A 21,260-nucleotide genomic window follows, 5' to 3' on the forward strand; every position below is an offset into this window, starting at 1 on the left:
AGTGGTGGCTTCATATGCATGGCGGTGTGTACGGGTCACAACGCGCTGCTCGTCGCCGCTGTGATCATTTACACACTCACTCACACGCTCACCTTCGTCGCCACCACCAGCACCACTCCCACCGCCGCCTGACCCCCCCGCCAAACCCCCACCGCCATGTTCGGTATGCTCGACTTTGGCCTGGCCAAGGTCTTCGCCGTAAAGGAAGAACAGTACCTGCTAGCCCCAGTGACGATAAAACCCAAGTTTAACGCGCTCCGCCCCGCCCCGCCGCCGCCAGCGCCGGTCGCGCTGCGCCCGCCCTCGCCGGAGGAGGAGCTAGAGGAGCCGCAGTACACTGACAACCCGGAGGACTTTTACGATTATCTCGAGGACGCCGAGCCAGAGGACACGATTTCAGAGCCCTCGTCGAGCGCAACGAGTGTGCAGGATTTCCCGGCGCGTGAGTGGGCTCGGGGGGAAGGAGTAGGTGGAGGTGTGGGTGCCGCTTGGGGATAGCGGAGCAGTGGAGGGGTGGGTGCCAGACTAGGGGAGGCGGAGCCGGTGGAGGGGTGGGTGGTGGCATTCTTCTTGATAGCGCAGCGATCATAGGGGTGGGTGGGCGGGCCATTTCTCGCGCACAGCGCGTAGGGGTGGGTGGGCGGAAAAAGTACCACTCGCGTAGCAGGGTGGGTGGGTGGGCGAGATGAGTAGCGAGCGACAGCTCGAGGGTGGGTGGGTGGGTCACCTTCCTCGCGAGCAATGCTCTCGAGGGAGGCAAGGGGGAGTGCCACCTTCCTTCCACCTTCCTTCCACCTTCCTTCCACCTTCCTCGACGGCAACCGGCGGGCGATTAGTATTCTCTGTGCAGCCCTAACACCCCCAGAACAAGCCCACGTCAAGTTCAAACTCCTCAACCACTCCCCCGTGCCGCTGCACTCCCGCGTCGACTCCTACTCAAACCCGTACCTCTCCGACCTGCGCTGCATCGACGGGGCAGTCGACGAGGGCGGGTTCGGCGGGTCGCGCGACCCCGACCAGCGGATATGGATTCTGGGCGTGTACGACGGGTATATTACGCGTGCTGTTGGCTTGGAGGCCGTCGTGCGCGTGTTTAAAGAGCGCCTAGTGGACCACGGGACAGTGTATTTCGGCTGGCGCGACGACAACCGCGCAATCTTTGACATCTTCTTCAACATCCTCCCCGCGTTCACACTGCGCACGCTCGACATCCGCTTCCCGGACCCGGCGTACGTGCCTGCGTCTTTACTTTCCTTCCTGTCCGGGCACCGCGCAAACGGCCTCCAGAGCATCTACGCGACGGGCGTACACTCGTCCCCGCGCCTGCTGGAGAACCTCTCAAGCGCTCTGATTGAGGGCCAGGGAACGCCAAAGCGCATCTGTTTCGGCTGGTGCGGCGAGCTCACAGACGACCACGGATGCCCAGGCCACCGGCCGCCGTGGTCGTGCGCGCGCATCGCCGAGCGCGTAGAGGACGCCGTGGCTACCAACTTCATGCAGCAGTCGTCCGTGCGCGAGGCGTTCAAGGACTCGTTTGTCGTCGCCCAGGTCATCCTGCTCGCCCGCCCCGGGCCGTTCGTGCCGAAGCCAATCCACAGGGCGCCGTCCACCCCGCCCCGCGCCGTCTCCTCCGGCACTGGCGTCGGCGTCGGTGCCCCGCCGCCCACGCCGCCGATCACGCCCGACGGGCCGAGGCGGACAAAGTCGGTGCGGTGGCGTATCGGCGCCGACATGCGCCGCGTGCCCGCGCGCCCCATGTCCATGGCGGGCGGGACGGTCGCGCCGCTGACCCCAACCACGTCCAACTCGTCGGCGAGCAGCGGCGGCTCGGTCCGCTCGCTGGGCCTGACGCGCGAGCTGACGCTCCCGTCGTCGTCGAACGGCTCGGTACGCTCAGCGTCCATCCGGAGTAACGCCCAGCGCGTGCCGCCCCGCCCGCGCCGTCGCGCGCCAGCGTCCCTCGCTACCCTGCCCCGCGCGCTCCAGATCCGCATCATCAAGACGGCCGCCGACGCCCCCGACGACCTCCAGCCCTCCCAGTGGGCGCGCTTGCTCGAAATCGCTGGCGATAGGGAGTATCTTGGCCACCGGACCCGCGACATCGCCGAGCGCGAGGCCAAGGGAGACGAGTTTGCAGAGCTCATGACGGAGTGGATGACTTCGGCCGGGTTCTAAGTAGGTAGGCAGGCGGCGGGTGCGTGTTAGCCGGCACAAGCGCCGCGCCGCGCCGCGCGCCATGTCGCTTCCGAGAATCGGCGTTTGGGTTTTCTGGTGCGGGGGTGCATATGCAGAGCTGTGCGTAGCCCGCATGAGTGCTGGCCACTGTCGTTGTGCTGGTCACCTTTAGTATCATGTTGTAGGAGTAGGATGTATCGTGTGAGAAGAGCAAAGCCTGGCTGGGGTCGGGTTGATTCCGCCCGTTGTCAACAAGGTCGAGTCTGTAACGTCATCACTCCGCATCGTACATTGCGACTTGTTACTTCTCTGGTCAATCCAACTACCACACTAGCATCGCTCACATACCCACGACTCGTGGCCGCGTAAACAAAGACACATATCGCACACACGCAGGCGTAGTTCATCGTTACTGGACACTCACGGCAGCTGCTGCGCCCGCCCACACGAGCAGACCAGCAAGCCACCACCGGGCAGCAGAGCCCCGTAAACAGGCGAGCGACCCATCACGCCGCGCCCATTGCCCACTCCGCCGACTCGTCTCTCAACACCGCGCGCGCCCTTCAGCTTCCTTGGTCTTCTACCCCGCGCCCATCCACCCCCTCCCCCTCCACACCGGCATGAGCCTCGCCGACACGCGCATGCCGCGCGGCCCCACCCCGCCCCCCGACATCCCGAAGGGTAAGTCCGCACCTCTGCGCCCCGAGCTCACACATACACACTCAGGCTTCAAAGGCAACGTCTACGCCACGCTCAGGCTGTACACCTACCGCCCGGCCGACGGGCTGCAGTGGGCCGCTGACCTGGTGCATCTCGACGACGACCCGCTCGCGCCGCTGCGCGCGCTGGGCTCGCGCGACGGCGAGCGCAGATACCCGCTCCTGTCGGTCATGGACATGTCGGACCCGCGCGACGGCAAGGACAAGCACGCGCCGTTTAGCGATGCGCAGGTCGAGTGCCTCCACGTGCCCGAGGTCGCTAGGTCCAGCCTGCGGGACGACTTTACGGCCGTCATGAGCGCGGTCAATGCGTGCCGGGTCGACCGGTTGAGTCTGACGCTCGACCACGATAACCAGGACGGCAGCGGCGCCGCCGACACCGTCGCGACGCTGGGCGCCTTCTTCGAGCTGCTGGATAACCCGCACGTGCGGGCCGTCGACGTCCGCGTGGTAGACCGCTCAGCTACGCCCGACCCCGAGTTTTGCGCGTACGCTGGCGCACCGGCGCTCGTGCGGCGCGCGCACGGCCTCACGACGCTCGAGCTCCACAAGGACGTGCTCCATGGCGTTTCTCGCGCGATGGACGCCGAGACGGTGGTCGCGATCGTCGACGCGGTAGGCAAGCACAACAACACGCTGCTCCGCGTGCATCTCGGCGTGTGCAGCGCAATCGGGTTCAACTGCGACACGCACTTCTCGTGCTGCTTCGACCTGTCGCGCTTCAGCGACGGGCTGAAGGTCGACGGGCGGTGGGACGAGCTCGCGCGGCTCAGCAGAATACTCAAGCGCAACGAGACCGAGACGGTGCGCCTGCGCACCGCGGCGAAGAAGGTGCTCGTGCCGGCTAGGATACTCCTCCGCGGGCGGGCGCGCACGCCGCACGACCCGCCGTCGCCGCTCGACACGGTGCGCGCGCCGCCAATAGCGCGGCAGCTGCGGTTCCGGCGCGAGTCGGCCATCCTGACCAACGTGGATGGCATCGCCACGTCGTCCCCAGAAGCCAAGGCCAGCCCGCTGCAGCTGCGCCGCATGTCGGCGACGCTCCTGACGATGAAGAGCGCGCTCAAGCCAAAACACAAGGCGCCGACGTCGCCCAGGCTCGACGAGTCGCGCCCGTTCCCCATCCTCGAGCTGCCGGCGAACGTCATCCGCCTCGTGCTGCAGCAGCTCTCGGCCGACCCCGGCGCGCTGACCAACGCGCAGTGGACGGCCCTGTTAGACCAGGCGCAGGACCCGAGAAGCCTCGGCCTGCTCGCCACGGCAACCCGCGACGCGTCGCACAGCCACAACGCGATCGTCGACAAGATGGACAGCCTGAGGAAGATCTCGAAGGAGAAGTTTAACAAGGCGATGAACGATTGGATGGCGAATGGGGAGCTGTGGTGGGAGCGGGCGCCTGTCAAGATTGAGGGGGGGTAGGCATGGCTAGCGTTGCGCGGAGCGTAACGCGAGGCGCATCTCTACTTGGCCGGCCTCACTCGTGTGGACAATGAGGAAGCGGACGCCACACATACTTGTATGCATATGTTCAGCATTGCGTCAGTGGGGTACGTGCGGGTGTGCTCGCGCGTAGGCGTCAATCAGCCACTGCATAATGTTACAACAGGGTACAAGGTGTGGGTCGTGAGGGGGACAAGGTGGACAACTATAAAGCTCGTTCTAAGCCACAACAGGCCATCTACGCCGCGGCCACTACGCATTCCTGCGGTCCAGACGGCGGTTAATACCGCCCAGGAGCACCTTGACGATCATCTCGGCCGTCATCGCGCCGGCATACGGCACCGTGTCGACGATATCGCGGATATTGTACCTGTTCTCGAGGGCGTCGTCGAGGTCCTGGAGCGCTTCCGTCGCCTCGGGGTCGCTGCCGATCTGGAACATCTGGATGCCGCACTGCGAGAGCGGGAAGTCGTACTTGTCGAGATACTTTGCAAAGCTGACGATCGCCGACTCGGGGTCGTCGGTCGGCGCGCCGTCGGTGATAACCAACAAATTGAGCGGCTTGACAGTGTACATGTCGCCGCCGGAGCGCTTGCCGGCCTCGTACGCGGCGTCCAGCTCGCGCTTGTACTCCTTCAACAGCTTGTCGAGCCGCGCGCCGGTCGGCGTCGCCCCGCTAGGCCGGACGCGGTTGAAGAGCGCCTCGACCTCGCCGACGGACTTGACGCCCTTGGCGGCGCTGCGGTCGTTGAGGAAGTAGATGTCGATGCCGTCCTCGTCGTACTTGATCGCATGCGCGACCACGCCCTGGATCGCCGCGCGCGCCTCGCGCCACAGCGAGCCCGCCATGGAGCCCGAGTCGTCGACGAGGAACACCGTGTCGTAGTCGCGCAGCATGGCGAGCTGCTCCTCGCCATTGAGGATGAGGGCGGCCGGCGAGCCCGCGCGCGCAGGAGGAGCCACAGCGGCGTAGCTTGGTGCTGCTGGCGCTGGTGCGGCGGCGTACGTCGTCGGAGGGGACGGCGGCGCGGCGGCGCGGCTCACGCTGCCGACGCGCACCGGCGCAGCGGGGACAGGCGGCGGCGGGGCAGCGTACGCCGGGTACGCTGGCGGCGGGGCGACTTCCGGCGCTGGAGCGGCCGCGCTCGGGAACAGCTTGGAGCGGGGCAGGCCCTTGTCGTCGCGGATCTTGGCGAACGTGCCCGCCGTATCGGCGGCGAGCCGTTCACTGACCTTGGCGAGCGCGCGCTCGAGGTCGTCGAGCTTGGTGTTGACCTCGGCGACGCCCTTGCCCCGCCGCTTCTTGCTCTCGACGTACTCGCTCACGGCGATATAGTGCGCCGTGGAGTCCTTTGTGCTCCCGAGCCGGGAGATGACGCTATCGACCGAGGGGCCGGAGGAGAAGAGGGGCTGGGCGTGGGTGAGTGGGGCTGGGCGGGGTGGCGGGTCGACTCGACTTACCATTGTTGTTGTGTGGATGTGTGTTGGTGGAGCTGGTGTGTGCTTGTCGCTGTGTGGATGGATGAGAGCAATGACAACACGAGGATGCACAGAAGCATCCAGTATATATGTGCTTCGTGCGAGTCGAGCCAGCCCACCTAGGCCCCGGGCCCCGCCGTCACATGCTCCTTGCCGTTCTCCGTCGCCGCCCGTCCGTGCCAAGAACCCCGCTGTGGCCGTCACCGCATTGCGGTGCAAGTCTCCGCGTCTATCTAGCCGACCAAACCGAATGACGTCGTGGTGAGTCCAGTCCCCCTTGCACCCACCGCATGCTGTGCGCCGTCGCGCGTGTCAACATGAGTCAACCTTGTTGATGTGCATCGCCCCGACGTCGCCGGCCGCGGAGGGCACGGAGGGGTGCAGGGGTGGATGGATGCATCCGAGCGAAGATGATAGCCGGCCGTGCACTTTGTGCTACTGGGGGTGACAGCCCTCACCGCGCTTGGCACCACCCATGTCTTAGGGACTAGACCTGGAGGGGGGCTTGTCGCCCGCTGCCTATCTCTCGGAGACATGCAGATCTCTGCAGCCATGTAGATCTCCTTCGTCACATTATCAATACATTCATGGCCCTACAATACTACACAACACGAGCACAACTCGTTGCGCGTTGCCTCACTGTTGATCCAATTCAGTCGCCAGCCGCCGCCGCCGATCGCGTCGAGGCCAGGCCACGCAGGCAGGCTCGATCGCTCACCAGACTAACCACAACTAAACATGAGTGAGGTGCGGCTAGTACCGTCGTCGCTCACTCACTATGGACATGCACAATATCGACGTCGACGCGTTCGTCGACGTGTCCACCGCACATATCTCACTGATGCCTGCCTTACCACGATGGGCCGTCCACTGCCAACCTGTAAGCTCGCTGTTGCTTGGCCATCAAGAGCTCACGCGCCCAGTCCACACCGTCGTCCTCGAGGCCACGCCGTTCCTCCTCATCTGGACGCCGAGCGACGGCCTCCGCGGCCTGCGCGAGCTCGGCGAGCCCTGGGTCTTGTCGCGGGACAGGAAGACGCACGTCCTGATTCTGACAGGGCACGGGGTGCCGGTGAGCCCAACCAAACCCTTATGCCCACATGACTGACCCCCACACCCAGTCTCACGACCTCCCGGCCCTCGTCTCGTCCATCTCCGCGTCAAGTCTAAGCATAACCATCACATCGTCGTCCGCGTCCCACCCCGCGCCGGAACCCGAGCTCTTCAACACGCTCTACCTGTCGCGGCTGCGCAGCCTGTCCCTGTCCTCGTCGGGCCCAGCCAGCGCCGACACATTCACCTTCCTCGCCGCGTTCCTCCGTCTCTCCTCCTCGCGCGGGCTGGAGCGGCTGGCGCTCGACCCGGGCCCGTTGACGGCAGGCGAGGTCCAGGTGCTCGCGGACACGGTCGAGCGGCACAATGCCAGCCTGTCCGAGCTGTGCGTTGCTGGCTGCCGGCCGCAACGGGCCCGGTGTTACTGCCGCAGCGGGTGGGGTCTCGGCGCCATGCTCGACGAGAGCAAGCGCCTCGGGGCCGCACTGCGGCGGAACGAGCGCCTGCGTGTCCGCGCCGGCCGGGCAGCGATCCGCGCCCTCGTGCTCGCCTGCGTGCTCTTCCACGCCAGAGACGACCGCCGCGGCGTAGTGAAAGCCATGGCGTCGATGTGGGGCACGCGTGTTCGCCCAGCCAAGCCCGCCGGGCCGCCGTTCCCTGTCCTCCGGCTGCCCCGCGACGTCGTGGTGCGCATCGTGCGCTTCGCCACCGGCGACCCAGGCGCCCTCGCGCCCGACCAGTGGGAGCGCGTGTTCGCGCTCGCTGCCGATCGGCAGGGGCTGCGCCGCGTCGGCACGGCGTTTGGCGGCGCGCGCACGAGCGAGGTCATTGCCGAGTGGCTTGCTGAGGGGGGATTCTTCTGGGACCGCGCTATTCCACCCTCGGCGCGGAGCGACCTGCGCCGGGTGTCGTAGGGCGTAGCATCGTAGACTGTGTCATTATGCTCTCACATGCAATTGTCGTCGTCGTCACCAAAACCCGCCGTTGACGAGCCACTGAGCTCGCGCCTCATCCACGCTGCGCCCGTCGATAAGCGCCGCGCGCACCCCGTTCGCGACGAGGCCGAGCGACTCGGGATCCTGCGCGTGCGTGAACAGCTTGAGCCACTGCGCGGCGGTGAGCGCGCCAACGTCGGCAGAACAGTGCTTGACGACCAGCGCGACGAGCTCGCCGGGCATCTCGAGCAGCGGAAACGCTTCTGGGTCCACCTCGTCGCTTGGCCTCGCGCGCAGGAGTATGCGCGTGGGCACGATAGCGGCCCGTACGGTCGCTTGGGCGCGGCGTACGTGCTCCCCATGTGCCGCCAGTGCCGGCGCCGCCGCGCACGCGCACCCGCACGCTCCGTTCGAGAGACATACTGAGCGCGCGACGCAGATATGCGACAGCGTGTCGCTTCCCTCTGCGGCGGCGAGCAGCGCGCCAATGTCGTCCTGGACTAGCCGCAAGCCCTCCAACACGACGCTGTGCAGCCCTTTCGACCGGCGCAGGAACGACGACAGCGCGGACACGTTGTCCCGCTCCACTGGCGTCGTGATGGTCAGCCGTTGAAGATAGGGGACTGCCAGCCTTGCGCAGAGACGCGAGAGGTACCGCTTGTCGACGGCCTGCGAGGAGCTGGTGGGGAGGATCGAGATGGTCAGGTCGGCGATGCGCGCCGCGTTGATGTGGGCTATGACCGAGTCGAGTTCGTCGAGCTGCGCGAGTGTCCGAGCGAAGCGAGGGCGCGGCGTATGTACACATGCAGGCAGGCGGTAGCGGGCAGGCGTCAGCTCTACCTTCCTTCCCCCACCACGCACGCCAACTCACGCTGCGACACCGCGTCTGTACCCTCAGACTCCCCCGCTCGCGCCTCCCCTCCCCGCTCATCAGCCCCGCAAACTGCTCTTCGACCGCAACGAGCGGCGCGAGCGGGTCGCCCCGCCGCCGCCCCGCGTCCCACTGTAGCCCGTTATGCTGTGCGCTCGCGCGCAGCGTCAGGTCTGTCGGCGTCGTCGACGTGCCCACGGCTGCGGGGTCAGCTTGGTCTCTCGGGCGGCTTACTGTCCGCTACGCCGGGGGTGCTCATTACGGCGAGTGAGTGACGACACGGAGATGGACGACGCCGACTCGGAGATCTCCGGCGCGAGACTCGGTTGGTACTGACTGCTTCCATGTTTGTCTTGTGTCTACGTTGTTGTACGGTGTCTATCTACGTCTGCTGTCTATCCATGCGTGTCTATTCTATCTACTACCTCCCCCCTCATCCCACCAGAACCCGCCGTTATGCAGCCACTCATCCCACGCCGCCTGCCGCCCGACGCGCGGGTCGTCCTCTGCAACGGCCATCCCGCGCGCCAACGGCGCCAGCCCGGCGGGGTCCTCCGCATGGCGATGGAGCTTGGCCCACTGCGCCGCGCTGAGCGCACGGGGGTCGCCCGATACGTGCTCTATCACGGCGTGTAGTAGCTCGCGGGGGAGGTCGAGGATGGGGAACGGGCGGGGGTCGTGGTCGTCGTGCACTGCTGATTCTTCGCCTTCTCCTTTTCCTTCACCTTCACCTTCACCTTCGCCTTCGCCTTCTTCTGGTGGCCTCGCGCAAAGCAGCACCCTTGCAGGGACTAACGCCCTCCTCACCGCGTCCCTCACTCTCTCCTTGCGCTCTCCATTCTCCTCAAGAACACCGACTAGGCGGCGGCGCTTGTGGCCGCCTTGCTGCGGCGCACAGCTGCCCTCAGCGAGGGCGCCCATGTCCTCCTCTGTTGTGGCAAGCGTGTGCGCGATCGCGTCCACGTCCCCTTGGGAGTGGGGCTCAAAGTCGAGCGAGAAGAAGCCGAGCCCTGCCGCGCGCGGCGAGGACAAGAACGCCAGCTCGTGCGGGAGCGTGTCGACTGTCGGCCGCGCGCCGAGCCACAGGTGCTTGAGCGCGGGGATGTCGATGAGCGCCAGGATGCGCGCGTACAGCTCGTCGTTGGGGTACGGGTCGTACAGGAAGCAAATGGACGAGAGGCGCGAGGCGTTGAGCGCAGTGAGGATGGCGTCGAGCTCGGTCGTCTGGTGGGTGTCGGTGGTGTCAGCATTGTCGCCCGGAACAGGTGGGGTAGAAGCGCACATCGGCCCAGGTAAACGTCGCAATGTACCGCGTGCGAGCGGCCTCGCCGCTGTTGCCGCCGTTGCTTGCGCCCGGCACGACCCGCAGCGCAGAGTACACGCCCTGCGCGCGCGCGTCCGCCGTCCACTGCAGGTCTAGCTGCCCCTCGGCGAGGACGACAAACGAGCGCGTCGTGGCAGGTGCGAGGGGGAGGGGTATTGTCGCTGTCGGTGGTGTCGGGAGGTGCATTGTGGTGGTGCGGGGGTGGGGTTGGTAGTGGCGCGCCGACGTCCATCCAACTCATACATAGTCAGTCAGTCGGCCGGCCACGACGACCTTGCATGCAGCATCCTGTCGTCGCAGCGCACACGCACCGCTCCACGCTCCTCGCCATCGATGCACGCCGCCGTGCCACCCTATCTCCGTGGCACTGACCACGCCACCGCTCGACGTCGCCACGCACGCCAAGCCGCCCGCTCCACCCAGGATTATGACATGACGCGGGAGTGGAGCCACAGCCAGGCGACGCAACCTCCCTGTCCACATCAAACCTGCATCCGAGACAGGCCACGCGTTATGCTTAGTTTTGCATTCACCGCCGACCAACCCCCAGCGCTCCACGCCGCGTCGCTGGCGTCGTCATGCATCTGGTGCTTGGTGCTTATACCCGCCGGGGTCCGATGTCGGGGCACGTACATTCGGCCCTAGTGGAGTGAGCCGCTCCCAATCTCGGCAATGTGTCTCTCCACTCTCCTCGGGTTTTTCTTTTCGAGTGTCGCCGCTCGACTCTCCACCGACGCTGGCGGCCCATGACCGGCACTAGGCGCTGTCTGTGGTGCTGGCTGACCCGACCCAGGCCCACCCCAGGCGCTAGCCCACCCCCATGCTATCTGATAGACCTGGACGACGCCTCGACTCGACCCGACCGACCAGCGGCATAGGCACAGCTACAACAGCGTCGTATGACGTGGTAGTAGTAGTAGTAGTAATAGTACAACATTCGCCCCTCCTCTCCCTCACCTACGCCGCTCTATGCGGGCGCGTGGCGCACACCTCGCGATGCGACAATGAAAACCCGCCGTTGAACCACCACTCGTTGCGCCTGTCGCGCCGCTCGGCCTCGGCGTCCCAGCTCTGTCTCGGATCCAGCCTGTTCCACTCGGTCACGACGCGCGTGAACGCGTCCCGGTCCTCGGCGTACCGCAGCACCGTGGCCACCTGGGCGCGGGTGAGCGTGTCGGCGACAGTGAAGCCCAGGATGCGGTGGATTATTTCCGCCGGGAGCGACGTGAACGGGCTTGCAGCTCCGCCCGGGGCAGGCAGCGCATGGAGCAGCACCTGTGCCGTGACGAGCGCGCGGGCGGCCGACGCGCGCAGGCCTGCATGCTGCCCCGAACTCGCGAGCACATACTTGCTCCACGGCGAGTTCTCGGCCCGCATCCCCTCGTGCTTGCGGTTGTGCTCGGCCCAGTCGTAGTCGGGCTTCAAGGTACGCGTGTAGTCCATGCCGACCTCGAACAAGCCGTCGTGCGACTTGCGTGATGTCCAGCTGTTGTCGAGTGTGGCGAGCACGCGGGCGAGGTTGCGCTCGGCTGGCCGCCCGGTCGTGGGGCCGTGCACTGTCACTTCTTCGAGCGTCGCGCTGCACGGGCGGGCGAAGAAGCGTACCAGCGCCTGTGCCGTCATGAGCAGGTCGGCAAAGGACAGAGCCCTCGCCACAAAGGTCAGCTTTCGGAGCTGCACGTCCAGACCGTCCAGCAGCGCCGCGGTGATCGCGTCCGCCGTGGGGAACTCGTTGCTGCTCTTCAGCGTGATGGTCAAGTTGTCCAGCGGGCCACACGCGTTGATGGCGGCAATGAACGCGTCGAGCTCGGGACGACCCTAGCGGCATTAGCGGTTGGCCGCGGCATGAAAAAAAGAAGCACTCACAATTACGTCGACCGTTCCGTACAGGTGCGGCCGTCCCGTCCGCTCCTGGTGCTTGCGCTCCGTCTTGGGCGACGTCGGGCTGCACAGCGCGCGTAAAGGAGCAAGTGGATCACTCGCGATGCGAGCGAGATGCTGCTCGGTCGAGTCAAAGTTGAGGTGGGTCGAGCAGGCGTCTGCGTGGATCTGGAGTCGTGCTGGTTTCGTCAGCGAGCACGCCCCGGAGACAGCACGCCGCACTCACTCCCAGAGTCGGGCGGCGACTTGTTGCCCCGTCGTCGCGACTGTGCTGAACCCATTATTACGCATCGAATCGAGGTGGATTGAACAATGTCAAGTTGCTTTGTACTGCACAGGCGCGGGTTTGGCCGCGCGCGCGCGCGCGCACGCCTGCTCGCTCGGTGGTGTGGTGGATGTTGACACTCCGTCCCTGCCGGCTCTTGCCTCGGCGTCAAGGCACAGCCATCGGGCCAGCGATCGGCTACCCGCACCCCTCTGCTAGTGCGTGTGCTGCTGATCTCCCGCGCCTATGTTTGGGGTCGATACGGCGAGTGAGCGACCTGCCTACCCGTGGCGCCATGCGCGGCAGTGCATTTAGTCTGTGGCGCTAGGTGTGGAGAGCGAATAGCGCGCGTGCGTGGCGACCGACGTCGACGGGGTCGCGAGCAAGTAGCGCGCCAAGCAAGACGCGCGCCGGGCCGCCGCCGATCCCAGCAAAGTCCGTGCGCGCGCTCCACGTGTGCACCCGACAAATTACTTTGGCTTGTTCGCTTGCTCGTGCCGTCGGCATGGGTTCTCGGCACGCAACCACGCCACTATGTCCACCGCAAGCGAACAATGCATCCAAGAAACGCCAGAGCTGGAGAATGCGACTCGGCGGCCCACCGTGTACGCCCGCGTGCGCAGCTTACCCCCGCACACCTCAATGGAGGCACCGCGGCAACAGCCTGAAGGCCCAGCGCCACGAACCGTACCTCTGCCCCTGAGATAAAGGCGGCGCCATGGTGCCTGCGTCGTTATATTGACCTATCCAAGCAGCTCACTCCTCAACGTCCACTTGGCGTCAAGGCTGAACTGTAATGCGCCATTGGAAGCCACGAGCACCTCGACGCCATCCTTCTCCGTTCTTCTTCTTCTGCTGGGCTTCAGAGGACATGATGAAGAGTACCCGATGGGAGGAACCGTCGTCGAGCGGCGCCGCGCGAGCGCGACACGACCAAATTCGGTGAACATACCCCGGTTCTCGGCGTCTTGGAAGACACGTCCACTGCTTGGCAGATCATGCCCTGCCTCAGCTCGGCCGGCAGGTCGGCGATACTGGTGCCCGTCGGCGGCTCAGGACCCTTTCGCAGAGTGCCATAACGAGGTTCTCCGGTCCAGATCTGCACTTTCACCGTCCTCTCGCGCCTCATCTATCCGTCTTAGAGCTCTCCCCTAGACACTCCGCGGGCACCGCCACACCGTTTAACTCTCACCCCCAGCCATGGCATGCTCCAAGCTGACTGGATACACTTCTACGACGTCATCTTCGGCGCGTCAGCAGGTCTCGGGCGAGCGTCAGCGCCACGAATGGTTTGCACCTGTGCTCATCAGACGAGCTGCAACTACATGTAAAGCCCGCGATCCAAGTCCGCCTCCAAAGCCTCAGCGCAAGTCCAACCAGCTATCAGTATCCCCCAGTTCCGCCATCCTGGCCATGTCGACTTGGGCCAAAAACCCGCCATTGTACAACCACTCGGTGGCGATAGACGGCTCGAGTATCGACACGAGTGTGAACCCGCGGCGCTTTTCGCGGACGCGTACCTCGCGCGCGATTGCCTTGAACGCGGCCCGGTCTTCAGCATGTCCGAAAAGCACGCGCCACTGTGTGCTCGTCAATGCGTTGGTGTACGGTGCGCTCTGCTGGACAATGTCGCGGATGAGCTCGGTGGGCAGGCTGGCGATGCCCGTGCGCTGGGTGGGTTTGGCGAAGAGCAGCATGCGCGCCACGACGAGCGAGCGCAAGACCGTGTGCCGCACCTCGGGCTGGGGCGAGACATTCGCAGAGCCGTACTGCATGATCTGCTCGCCCGCCGACGTGCCCATGCCGTACAAGCGCTCCTCCCACAGCCCGCCTTCGAACCGGTTGTGGAGCTTCATCATTCCCGTCGCGGCGAGAGAGCCGGTGCACCCCATTACGCCGAGCTGCTGCAGCTGCGTCGTGCGCGGACGGGTCAAGTACCGCGCGATGGCTGGGATCGAGTGGTCGAGGTGGTTGAGCGGCAGGGAGGCCGTCTTGCACCATATGATCAGCTTGCACAGGTCGATGTCGAGCAGGTCGACGAAAACAGCGGCGAACATGTCCCCGTTGTCGAACAAGCCACCACCGCGCTCCAGACGGACGGCAATGCTGTCGATGGAACACCGGTCAATCGCCTCCATGAACGCGGTAAACTCGTCGACCTAACGGCGTGTGAGCAGTCTGGCTCTGGCCACGATCGAGGAGGAACTGACCGTGGTGAGCTCGGCGACGGCGCTCAAGTGCTGGCGGCCAGCTCTCGCCTCACGCCGGTGTGCCAGCCACTTGTCGCTCACGCCTGGCCTCCGACATGCCTTTCGGAGCGGACCTAGCGGGTCGATCCCGGCGCGTTTCCGTTCAGCACGCTGGGCGGTCGTGTCCCAGTTGAGCGCGGTAGACGGCGCCTCGGCGACGATGCTGACGCGAGCTGGGGCGTCAGCTGGGGGTCTGTAGGTCCACGAAGACATGCCCTTAACTCCAGATGAAGAGGTCATGGTTGCAGTGGCGAGAGGGTGTTGCTTGCATCGTTGGTTGGGTTTGTTTTTAGATACCAAAACGCTCGAGATGGCAGGTGGGAGGGCGGTGACAGTGACAACAACAAACCAGGATGACGACACCTGCGGGCTTGGCACCCCGTCGCCGCCTGACACTGCCATCAAGGCACAAGTCACAATCGAGCGAACGATATCGGGTCATGCTGGTGGTGAGTGACGAGACTGCAGTGATACGTAGCATGCAGAGTTCAGAGGTGGCCCACACCTCACATCCCTCGGTTTGCCAGTGCTGGCTCACTGGTACGGGGCCCAAGGCCAGTCACCACACCGCGCATGTCCGCCACACACAAGGGCCACCACGCTCGCCACGCCACAGTCGCTCATGCCGTGCCCTCGTACCAGAAGCCGCCGTTGTACAGCCACTCGTCGGCAATCTCGCGCCCGTCCATCTCCTCGAGCATCTCAAGGCGCCGGACTTCAGCGAACACGGCCGCAGACGCCGCCCGGTCGGCGACATGGCGGAGGAGGGTTCCCCACTGCCTGTCGCTGAGGTCGTCCTCCGTCATGCGCACGATATGCTGCACCACCTCGTTCGGGAGGCGCGCGAACGCAGAGGCATCACCACCCTGCTTCGCGTGGAGGAGTACCCTCGCCGGAGAGAGCGCGCGCAACGCCGCAACCCGCACACGCTCGTTCCGCTCCTTGTTGCGCGCGAACAAGCCCTTCAGACGCACATGCTGCGCGGTACGCTCGCTGTCCTCCAACGCGTCGATGTACTCGGTCCTCGAGGCACGCGCGTCCTCGATGCACGCGTGCCGCTCGACCGCGTCGCCGAGGCGGGCGAGCTGCACGGCGTCCAGGTGCGCAGTGTACACGTTGACGACTTGTGCGCGGTTACCGCGCTCGGACAAGAGGTAGCCGAGCAGCGAGTCGAGCGACGCGTCCGAGGCCGAGTAGTACATCGACGACTCGGTGACGTGCGCGTCGAGCTCCTGTACCGGCGCGGTCAGGCCGTCGAGGAGCGCGCGGCCGAGGTGCGCCGGGTCTCCTTCGAGCGGGAAGCGGTCGTACCGCAGGTCGACGTACCGCAGCGAGCAGGCATTCAGCACGCCGATGAGGGCGGCGTAGTCGCCGTTCTGCAGCGGGCGTCAGTAGCGCCAGCCAGAGGTACACCAACCAACGCACACAGACGACGGGAAACTCGACGATAGAGCTCGTCTCGTCGTCGGCGTCCCACGGCTCCTCGCCGAGCCAGGCGCGCAGCGGAGCGAGCGGATCAGCGAGCGGCATCTCCCCCGCCTCTGATGCGGCCCAGTTGAGTCGGTTGAACGCGCCCTCAACCCACAGGACCACTGTGTCTATCAGCTTGTGTTGGGCGAACGGCTCACTCACGTCGATTCGGGCCGCGTCCTGGGCCTGGTGACTCGGGGTCATGCCGGCGGGCCAACATGCCGAGGGAGCTAGGCGGGGCGATGGGAAATGGAAATGCGCGGAGCTGGAAATGCGAGGCAGGCGCGCAATCTAGCCCGTTCGGCGTGCTCACCCGCTATGTGCTCGCCCACTGTGCTTGTCCGTGCTGGACGAGTCGGGAGTGGGTTCGAGTCTGCACGCCGAGTTGGAAAGACGCAAACATGACTTGCTTGCCTTCGCGGCGCGTCATGACGACTCACTCGGCACGACGGGCGAAGCCGACGGGCGAGAGGTTAATCTTCGGAATGGTACAAATACCGACTGCTCACCTCGGCGTCCAAGTCCCCCCAATAACCCACCCACAATGCCAGTCCTCGCGTCCGCCGTCGACGCGATAGGCCACACGCCGCTCGTGCGGCTCGACCGCCTCACTGCGTCCCTAGGGCTGCGCGGCACCCTGCTCGCCAAGCTCGACAACCTCAACCCGGGCGGGAGCAAGAAGGACCGGCCGGCGCTCGGCATCCTCGACGAGGCGGCCGCAAGCGGCACCCTGGCGCCGGGGCAGACGGTCGTCGAGCTGACCTCGGGGAATACGGGGACCGGCCTCGCGATCGTGTGCGCGGTCCGCGGGCACCCCTTCGTGGCTGTCATGTCCCGTGGCAACAGCCCCGAGAGGGCACGCATGATGGCCGCGCTCGGTGCAGAGGTCGTGCTCGTCGACCAGGCGCCGGGCAGCGTCGTCGGCCAGGTGTCGGGCACGGACCTCGCGCTCGTCGAGGTGCGCGCGCGCGAAGTCGCCGAACAGCGGGGCGCGTTCCGCGCCGACCAGTTCCTGCGCGACGGTAACCCCCAATCCCACTACGACGGGACGGCGCAGGAGATCTGGGACGACACGGCGGGCGAGGTCGACGCGTTCGTCGACTTTGTCGGCTCGGGCGGCACGTTCGCGGGCACGTCGCGCCGGCTCAAGGAGCTCAAACCCGACATTCAGTGCTTCGTCGTCGAGCCGACCGACGCGGCGATCCTCGCGCACCGTACCGTCGCCAATCCCGACCACCCGATCCAAGGCGGCGGGTACTCGATGCCCGACCTGCGCTTCCTGCACGGCGTGGTGCCGGACGGATACTTGCAGGTCTCTGGCGCCGAGGCGCGCGACCACGCGCGCCTGCTCGCCACGCGCGAGGGCATCTTTGGCGGATACTCGTCCGGCGCGAACCTCGCTGCTGCGGTGCAGGTGTTGCGCCGCCCAGAGATGGAGGGCAAGACGGTTGTGTTTGTCGTGTGTGACTCGGGGCTCAAGTATTTGTCCACAGACCTGTGGGCCGAGCTGCCGGAGGAGGCGGACGAGGCGAAGCCTGCCGCCGCCGCTGCAGACACCCTCGCGGACCAGCTAGACAAGACACTATAATCATGTATACATGCTCTTTCTTCTACCACCCGAAGAAGATGGCCCCAGAGCGGACCACGCCGTTGCCATAGTCCGCGTCGTCGTCGTCGTCGCTGTCCGCGCGCCCCGCGTCCTCCGCTTCCTCCTTCATACCCCCGTGTTCCCAGAAGAACTGCCCGTTGGCAAACCACTCGGCACGGGCATCGCGCATGCCTGCGCCGTTGGCGGCCGAGATCGCCAACCCACGCGCTACACGCGCCGCAGAGCGCGGGTCTTCAGCGTGCGCGATGACCCTGCTCCACTGCGCGTCGTTCAGCACGCGCGCGTCGCCCGACGCGTGGCGCACCACCTCGAGCACGAGCTCGTGCGGCAGCTCGAGCAGGGGGAACGCGCACGCGTTCCCCTCCTCCCCTCTTGTCGCCGTCAAGACGACCCTCGCGACAGGCAGTACGCGCCGAACAGCGGCGCGCACACGGCGCGCGTACCGCGCGTTCCTCGCCAGAAGCGCATACAGCCTGTTGATCGCGAGCCCCGCCGTCGTCCCCGGATCCCGCGCACGACTGCACACGCACGGCGGGAACCGCGTGCACGTCGCGCGCTGGAGGCACAGGTCGGTGAGGGACGGGTTCCGGCGTACCCCGTCCGCGAGGCGGTCGTAGTCTGCCGTCGCGAAGCTGCTCGACAGGCGCAGCCACTCGAGCCCGCGCGCAGCGGGCGAGAGGAGGAAGTCGGAGAGCGGGGGCACGTCGGCCGACTCGAGCGGGTGGGTGATGCTCAGCTGGCGCAGGGTTCGGGCGTCGAGCCGCGAGAGGAGGCGGGAGAAGTAGTGCCGCTGTGGGGCTGCGTCGTGCAGCGCGGCGTCGAGCGAGAGGGTCAGGTCGAGCTTTGATATTCTGGCTTCGTTGAGCGCGGCCACGGTGTCGTCGAGCGCGTGCAGCTGGGTGTTAGAGGGGAGAGGGGAGGTAGGGCACGTACCGAGTCCACGGTAACTGCGCGCTCGGTGTATGCCCCATTCGCGGGCTTCGGGTCCACCATTGGACGGAGGTCGACGTACGGTGCCGGCGGTGGGGGCGGGAACGCGGCCAGAGGGGCCAGTGGCTCGCCCGTCACGGCGCGCCACTGCAGCCCGTCTGTCTGCGCCCATGCCTTGATGCCCAGCGCTAGAGGGGTGCTGGGGCCGCTGCTATCTGGCATTTGAGAGTGGATGGAGACTTTGTGAAGCGGGTCGGGAGAGATGGAGCTTATGACGTCGGCGTTCGCCTGGTCAGTCGGTCGGCCTTCGCCGGAGTCGCCGGATACGCTGGGCCGGCGTCGATGCCGCGACAACTCACAGCAAGCAAGCAATATGCATGCAGATGCAGCTCTAAAGCACGACGCACAAGACAAGACAAGAAGACAAGATACTATGCCACGCCGCTATGCCCAGTTCCCCCGGATCTCGCCCTGACCAACCAGACGCCAGTCGTATCTCTCCTCACCCAGCTTCATCGGGCCCTCCTTGACCGGCTCATTGCCTGGCTCGGCATCGATGCCGAAGAACGGCGCAATCGACAACCGCACGACGCCCTTGAACATCTCGAGCAGGCGAGGGCGGAGCACCTCGCCCGACTGGTGGAAATCGGGCGACGCGTTGAACTCGAGCAGCGTGACATCGGGCACGGCGAGCGCTGGGAGGGTGGCGCTGAACGCGTCTCCGGGCGCAGGGACCGCCGGCGTGCTCGGCGCCGTGATGGGCGTTGGGGTCGTCGGTGTGCTTGAGCCACCCGTCGACGGCGGGTGAGACAAAATCAGGTCGACACCGAAGATCTACCAAGTCAGAAAAGTCATCACAGCCCGCACTCACCTCGAACGCATTAGGCATCAGTTGCAGCCCGAACGAGCCGCACTCGGCGCCCGCCTTGACGGCCTCGGCGACGACCTCGCCGACCTTGGCAAACGTTGCGTCGAGCCACTCGCGCGTGACGGTGCCCTTGGGCGAGTATCCGCCGTCGTTTGATGACAGCGCAGTGAGGCCTTGGAGGTCCCAGAAGAGCCGCACAAGGTTTTCCTGGGGCACGGGCGCACCAAAGCCGTCGGTCTGGGCGTCAGCTAGGCGACAAGGGCAAAGCTCACCTGGAGACACGTGTTGGTGAGGTGTGGTCTCAGGTCGATTGGCTCGCCGTCCGCCGAGCTCGTGGGCTGGGAATACAGCGCGCCGGAGAACAGCGCCAGCATCGTCCGCGAAAGGTGCACAGTGTAGCTGCCCGTCACGAGGACATAGGCGCGCAGGTGAAACTTTTGTCCCCGGGGAGGCGAACCAGGGTGCTCGAGCAGGTCGAACAGGACCGGGCGGGGGAGGTATTCCTGTGGAATGAGCGCGTGCACAAGATCAACGGTGTGTGCGATCGTCGCGGTGTGTGCGATCGCCCCCGTGTGTGCTCGGTACTCACCTGGATGACAAAGTGCCTGAGGTGCGAGGTCTGCACGGCCGTTCCTTCGTCCTTGTCCTCGTCGTCGTCATCATTCAAGGTGACAGCCTTGGTGGAGGATGCCAGTGCGGCGTCGTCGTGGTCCTCACCGTCCTCGGCGTCCTCAAACTCGTCCTCGGACTCGGGCTCAAACTCCTCGAAGATTTCGCGGCTGTAGATGTCAGCTGTTGGCTCTCTCCGTGCCCACTCACAGCTCGTCCTCGGTCGAAAACAACCTGATTCCCTGTGCTCTGTCCGCGAATCCCGGCTTGAGAATGAACCACCGCTTCTCGTCCCCGTCCCCCTCGTTGAGCTGCATCGCCTGGGCAAGCTCATACAGATCGTCGAGCAGCAGCTCGTCGAGCTCGTCGGCAAACTGGATATCAATCGTCCATCCCTTTGGCATGCCGCCGACGCCGCCATTCTCGGGGGCAGCGAGCACGCTCTTCTCGCCACGGTGGTCCGCCTTGGCGAGGTACTCCTGCACCGTGGAGTGCAGCTGGTGTTTCCGGATGAGCGCCTTGCGGTAAATGTACGACGAGATCTGGTACGACGGGTCGGCGTGCGGCTTGTCAAAGGACATGAGGTCGTAGTCTGCCCTGCGTGGTGTGAGCTCCCTCCCTCCGTTGGAGTGCATGGGCCAGCAAGCCACCGCACAAATAGACACGGCCGCTGCGACGAACGAACGTGCTGGAGAAGGAAAAGTGGCCACACTCAACGTCCTCGAGCACGCGCTCTTCGCTACACCTGCCCCGCGCCACTCACCATTGCAGCCTCGGCGGGTTCTTCTCGTCGGGCGGCAGGACGGTAATGTTAACGGCCGGCAACGTCGCAGCCAGCGCGCGGAGCAGCAGCGTCTGGGTGTATGGCGAGGGGAAGTTGACAAAGGCGGTCAGCGGGGGCTGGCGCTCGTCGTCCGAGTCGTCGCGCGACATGGTCGTTGGTGGAGTGAGGTGGAGTGGAGTAAACAAATGAATGTGCGATGGAGAGCGCGCAGTTGAATCAATCACAAACACTCGAGGCGTTGCAACAAGTTTTGTCTCGGGTAACCAAAGGGCCTCGCAGTGTCGTGTCTGTCGTTGTCGTCGTGTCTAGCCCAAACGAGCAATGAGTAACGTTATCGAGTAGTTTGCGTGCAGGGATGAGTACGAGGAGGTGACTGCAAAGGAGCGAGAGACGAGAGCACGACCAGCCGCAATCTGAAACGCGCGCTCACGCTGCCATTTCGTCGTCGCAAAACGCAAAACTGGGCCAAATCTTGGCACTTTAAAATGTGGAGGCGGGGAAACATCTAATCAGATTACAAAATGCCACGTGGGGTATTAGAAGTGATACACATGGATTACAAAGCCCTAATTGCCGGTGGCGATACCATAGCGGTGTGT

The 21,260-nt window shown here is 65.4% G+C and overlaps 12 protein-coding genes across 12 annotated transcripts; 4 read left to right on the plus strand and 8 right to left on the minus strand.

Moving 5' to 3' along the window:
• Positions 1-156: 156 nt before the first annotated feature.
• Positions 157-2,175, plus strand: LOC62_04G006416 (uncharacterized protein; the record flags this gene model as incomplete). Its single annotated transcript, XM_062772984.1, has 2 exons — positions 157-442; positions 866-2,175. The coding sequence occupies 2 exons, from the start codon at positions 157-159 to the stop codon at positions 2,173-2,175; spliced, it is 1,596 nt and encodes a 531-aa protein (XP_062628968.1).
• Positions 2,176-2,795: 620 nt separating this feature from the next.
• On the plus strand, positions 2,796-4,313 carry LOC62_04G006417 (uncharacterized protein; the record flags this gene model as incomplete). The annotated part of the gene is made up of 2 exons (XM_062772985.1): positions 2,796-2,856; positions 2,902-4,313. 2 exons carry the CDS (start codon positions 2,796-2,798, stop codon positions 4,311-4,313), a joined length of 1,473 nt encoding a protein of 490 aa, XP_062628969.1.
• Positions 4,314-4,468: 155 nt separating this feature from the next.
• LOC62_04G006418 (uncharacterized protein) lies at positions 4,469-5,854 on the minus strand. The gene is made up of 2 exons (XM_062772986.1): positions 5,796-5,854; positions 4,469-5,744 (listed from the first exon to the last, which is right to left on the minus strand). The coding sequence occupies exons 1-2, from the start codon at positions 5,796-5,798 to the stop codon at positions 4,587-4,589; spliced, it is 1,161 nt and encodes a 386-aa protein (XP_062628970.1). The 5' UTR covers positions 5,799-5,854; the 3' UTR covers positions 4,469-4,586.
• Positions 5,855-6,591: 737 nt separating this feature from the next.
• Positions 6,592-7,780, plus strand: LOC62_04G006419 (uncharacterized protein; the record flags this gene model as incomplete). The annotated part of the gene is made up of 2 exons (XM_062772987.1): positions 6,592-6,885; positions 6,935-7,780. 2 exons carry the CDS (start codon positions 6,592-6,594, stop codon positions 7,778-7,780), a joined length of 1,140 nt encoding a protein of 379 aa, XP_062628971.1.
• Positions 6,992-8,931, minus strand: LOC62_04G006420 (uncharacterized protein; the record flags this gene model as incomplete). Its single annotated transcript, XM_062772988.1, has 3 exons — positions 6,992-8,560; positions 8,673-8,872; positions 8,907-8,931. The coding sequence occupies 3 exons, from the start codon at positions 8,929-8,931 to the stop codon at positions 7,835-7,837; spliced, it is 951 nt and encodes a 316-aa protein (XP_062628972.1). The 3' UTR covers positions 6,992-7,834.
• A 364-nt stretch (positions 8,932-9,295) lies between these two features.
• Positions 9,296-10,182, minus strand: LOC62_04G006421 (uncharacterized protein; the record flags this gene model as incomplete). The annotated part of the gene is made up of 3 exons (XM_062772989.1): positions 9,296-9,427; positions 9,492-9,896; positions 9,955-10,182. 3 exons carry the CDS (start codon positions 10,180-10,182, stop codon positions 9,296-9,298), a joined length of 765 nt encoding a protein of 254 aa, XP_062628973.1.
• Positions 10,183-10,541: 359 nt separating this feature from the next.
• Positions 10,542-12,182, minus strand: LOC62_04G006422 (uncharacterized protein). Its single transcript, XM_062772990.1, has 3 exons — positions 12,104-12,182; positions 11,863-12,056; positions 10,542-11,814 (listed from the first exon to the last, which is right to left on the minus strand). Exons 1-3 carry the CDS (start codon positions 12,156-12,158, stop codon positions 10,954-10,956), a joined length of 1,110 nt encoding a protein of 369 aa, XP_062628974.1. The 5' UTR covers positions 12,159-12,182; the 3' UTR covers positions 10,542-10,953.
• Positions 12,183-13,503: 1,321 nt separating this feature from the next.
• On the minus strand, positions 13,504-14,631 carry LOC62_04G006423 (uncharacterized protein; the record flags this gene model as incomplete). Its single annotated transcript, XM_062772991.1, has 3 exons — positions 13,504-14,301; positions 14,353-14,382; positions 14,434-14,631. 3 exons carry the CDS (start codon positions 14,629-14,631, stop codon positions 13,504-13,506), a joined length of 1,026 nt encoding a protein of 341 aa, XP_062628975.1.
• A 380-nt stretch (positions 14,632-15,011) lies between these two features.
• LOC62_04G006424 (uncharacterized protein) lies at positions 15,012-16,081 on the minus strand (the record flags this gene model as incomplete). The annotated part of the gene is made up of 3 exons (XM_062772992.1): positions 15,012-15,767; positions 15,817-15,983; positions 16,024-16,081. 3 exons carry the CDS (start codon positions 16,079-16,081, stop codon positions 15,012-15,014), a joined length of 981 nt encoding a protein of 326 aa, XP_062628976.1.
• Positions 16,082-16,405: 324 nt separating this feature from the next.
• On the plus strand, positions 16,406-17,449 carry cysl-2 (Bifunctional L-3-cyanoalanine synthase/cysteine synthase; the record flags this gene model as incomplete). Its single annotated transcript, XM_062772993.1, has 1 exon — positions 16,406-17,449. The coding sequence occupies one exon, from the start codon at positions 16,406-16,408 to the stop codon at positions 17,447-17,449; it is 1,044 nt and encodes a 347-aa protein (XP_062628977.1).
• Positions 17,450-17,471: 22 nt separating this feature from the next.
• LOC62_04G006426 (uncharacterized protein) lies at positions 17,472-18,622 on the minus strand (the record flags this gene model as incomplete). Its single annotated transcript, XM_062772994.1, has 2 exons — positions 17,472-18,365; positions 18,404-18,622. The coding sequence occupies 2 exons, from the start codon at positions 18,620-18,622 to the stop codon at positions 17,472-17,474; spliced, it is 1,113 nt and encodes a 370-aa protein (XP_062628978.1).
• A 35-nt stretch (positions 18,623-18,657) lies between these two features.
• On the minus strand, positions 18,658-21,049 carry SPAC12B10.04 (putative tubulin--tyrosine ligase). The gene is made up of 6 exons (XM_062772995.1): positions 20,641-21,049; positions 20,088-20,474; positions 19,858-20,047; positions 19,541-19,771; positions 19,272-19,505; positions 18,658-19,234 (listed from the first exon to the last, which is right to left on the minus strand). The coding sequence occupies exons 1-6, from the start codon at positions 20,808-20,810 to the stop codon at positions 18,845-18,847; spliced, it is 1,602 nt and encodes a 533-aa protein (XP_062628979.1). The 5' UTR covers positions 20,811-21,049; the 3' UTR covers positions 18,658-18,844.
• Between the last annotated feature and the right edge of the window lie 211 nt (positions 21,050-21,260).

Source organism: Vanrija pseudolonga, chromosome 4 (genome assembly GCF_020906515.1).
Source record: "Vanrija pseudolonga chromosome 4, complete sequence".
NCBI lineage: Eukaryota > Fungi > Basidiomycota > Tremellomycetes > Trichosporonales > Trichosporonaceae > Vanrija > Vanrija pseudolonga.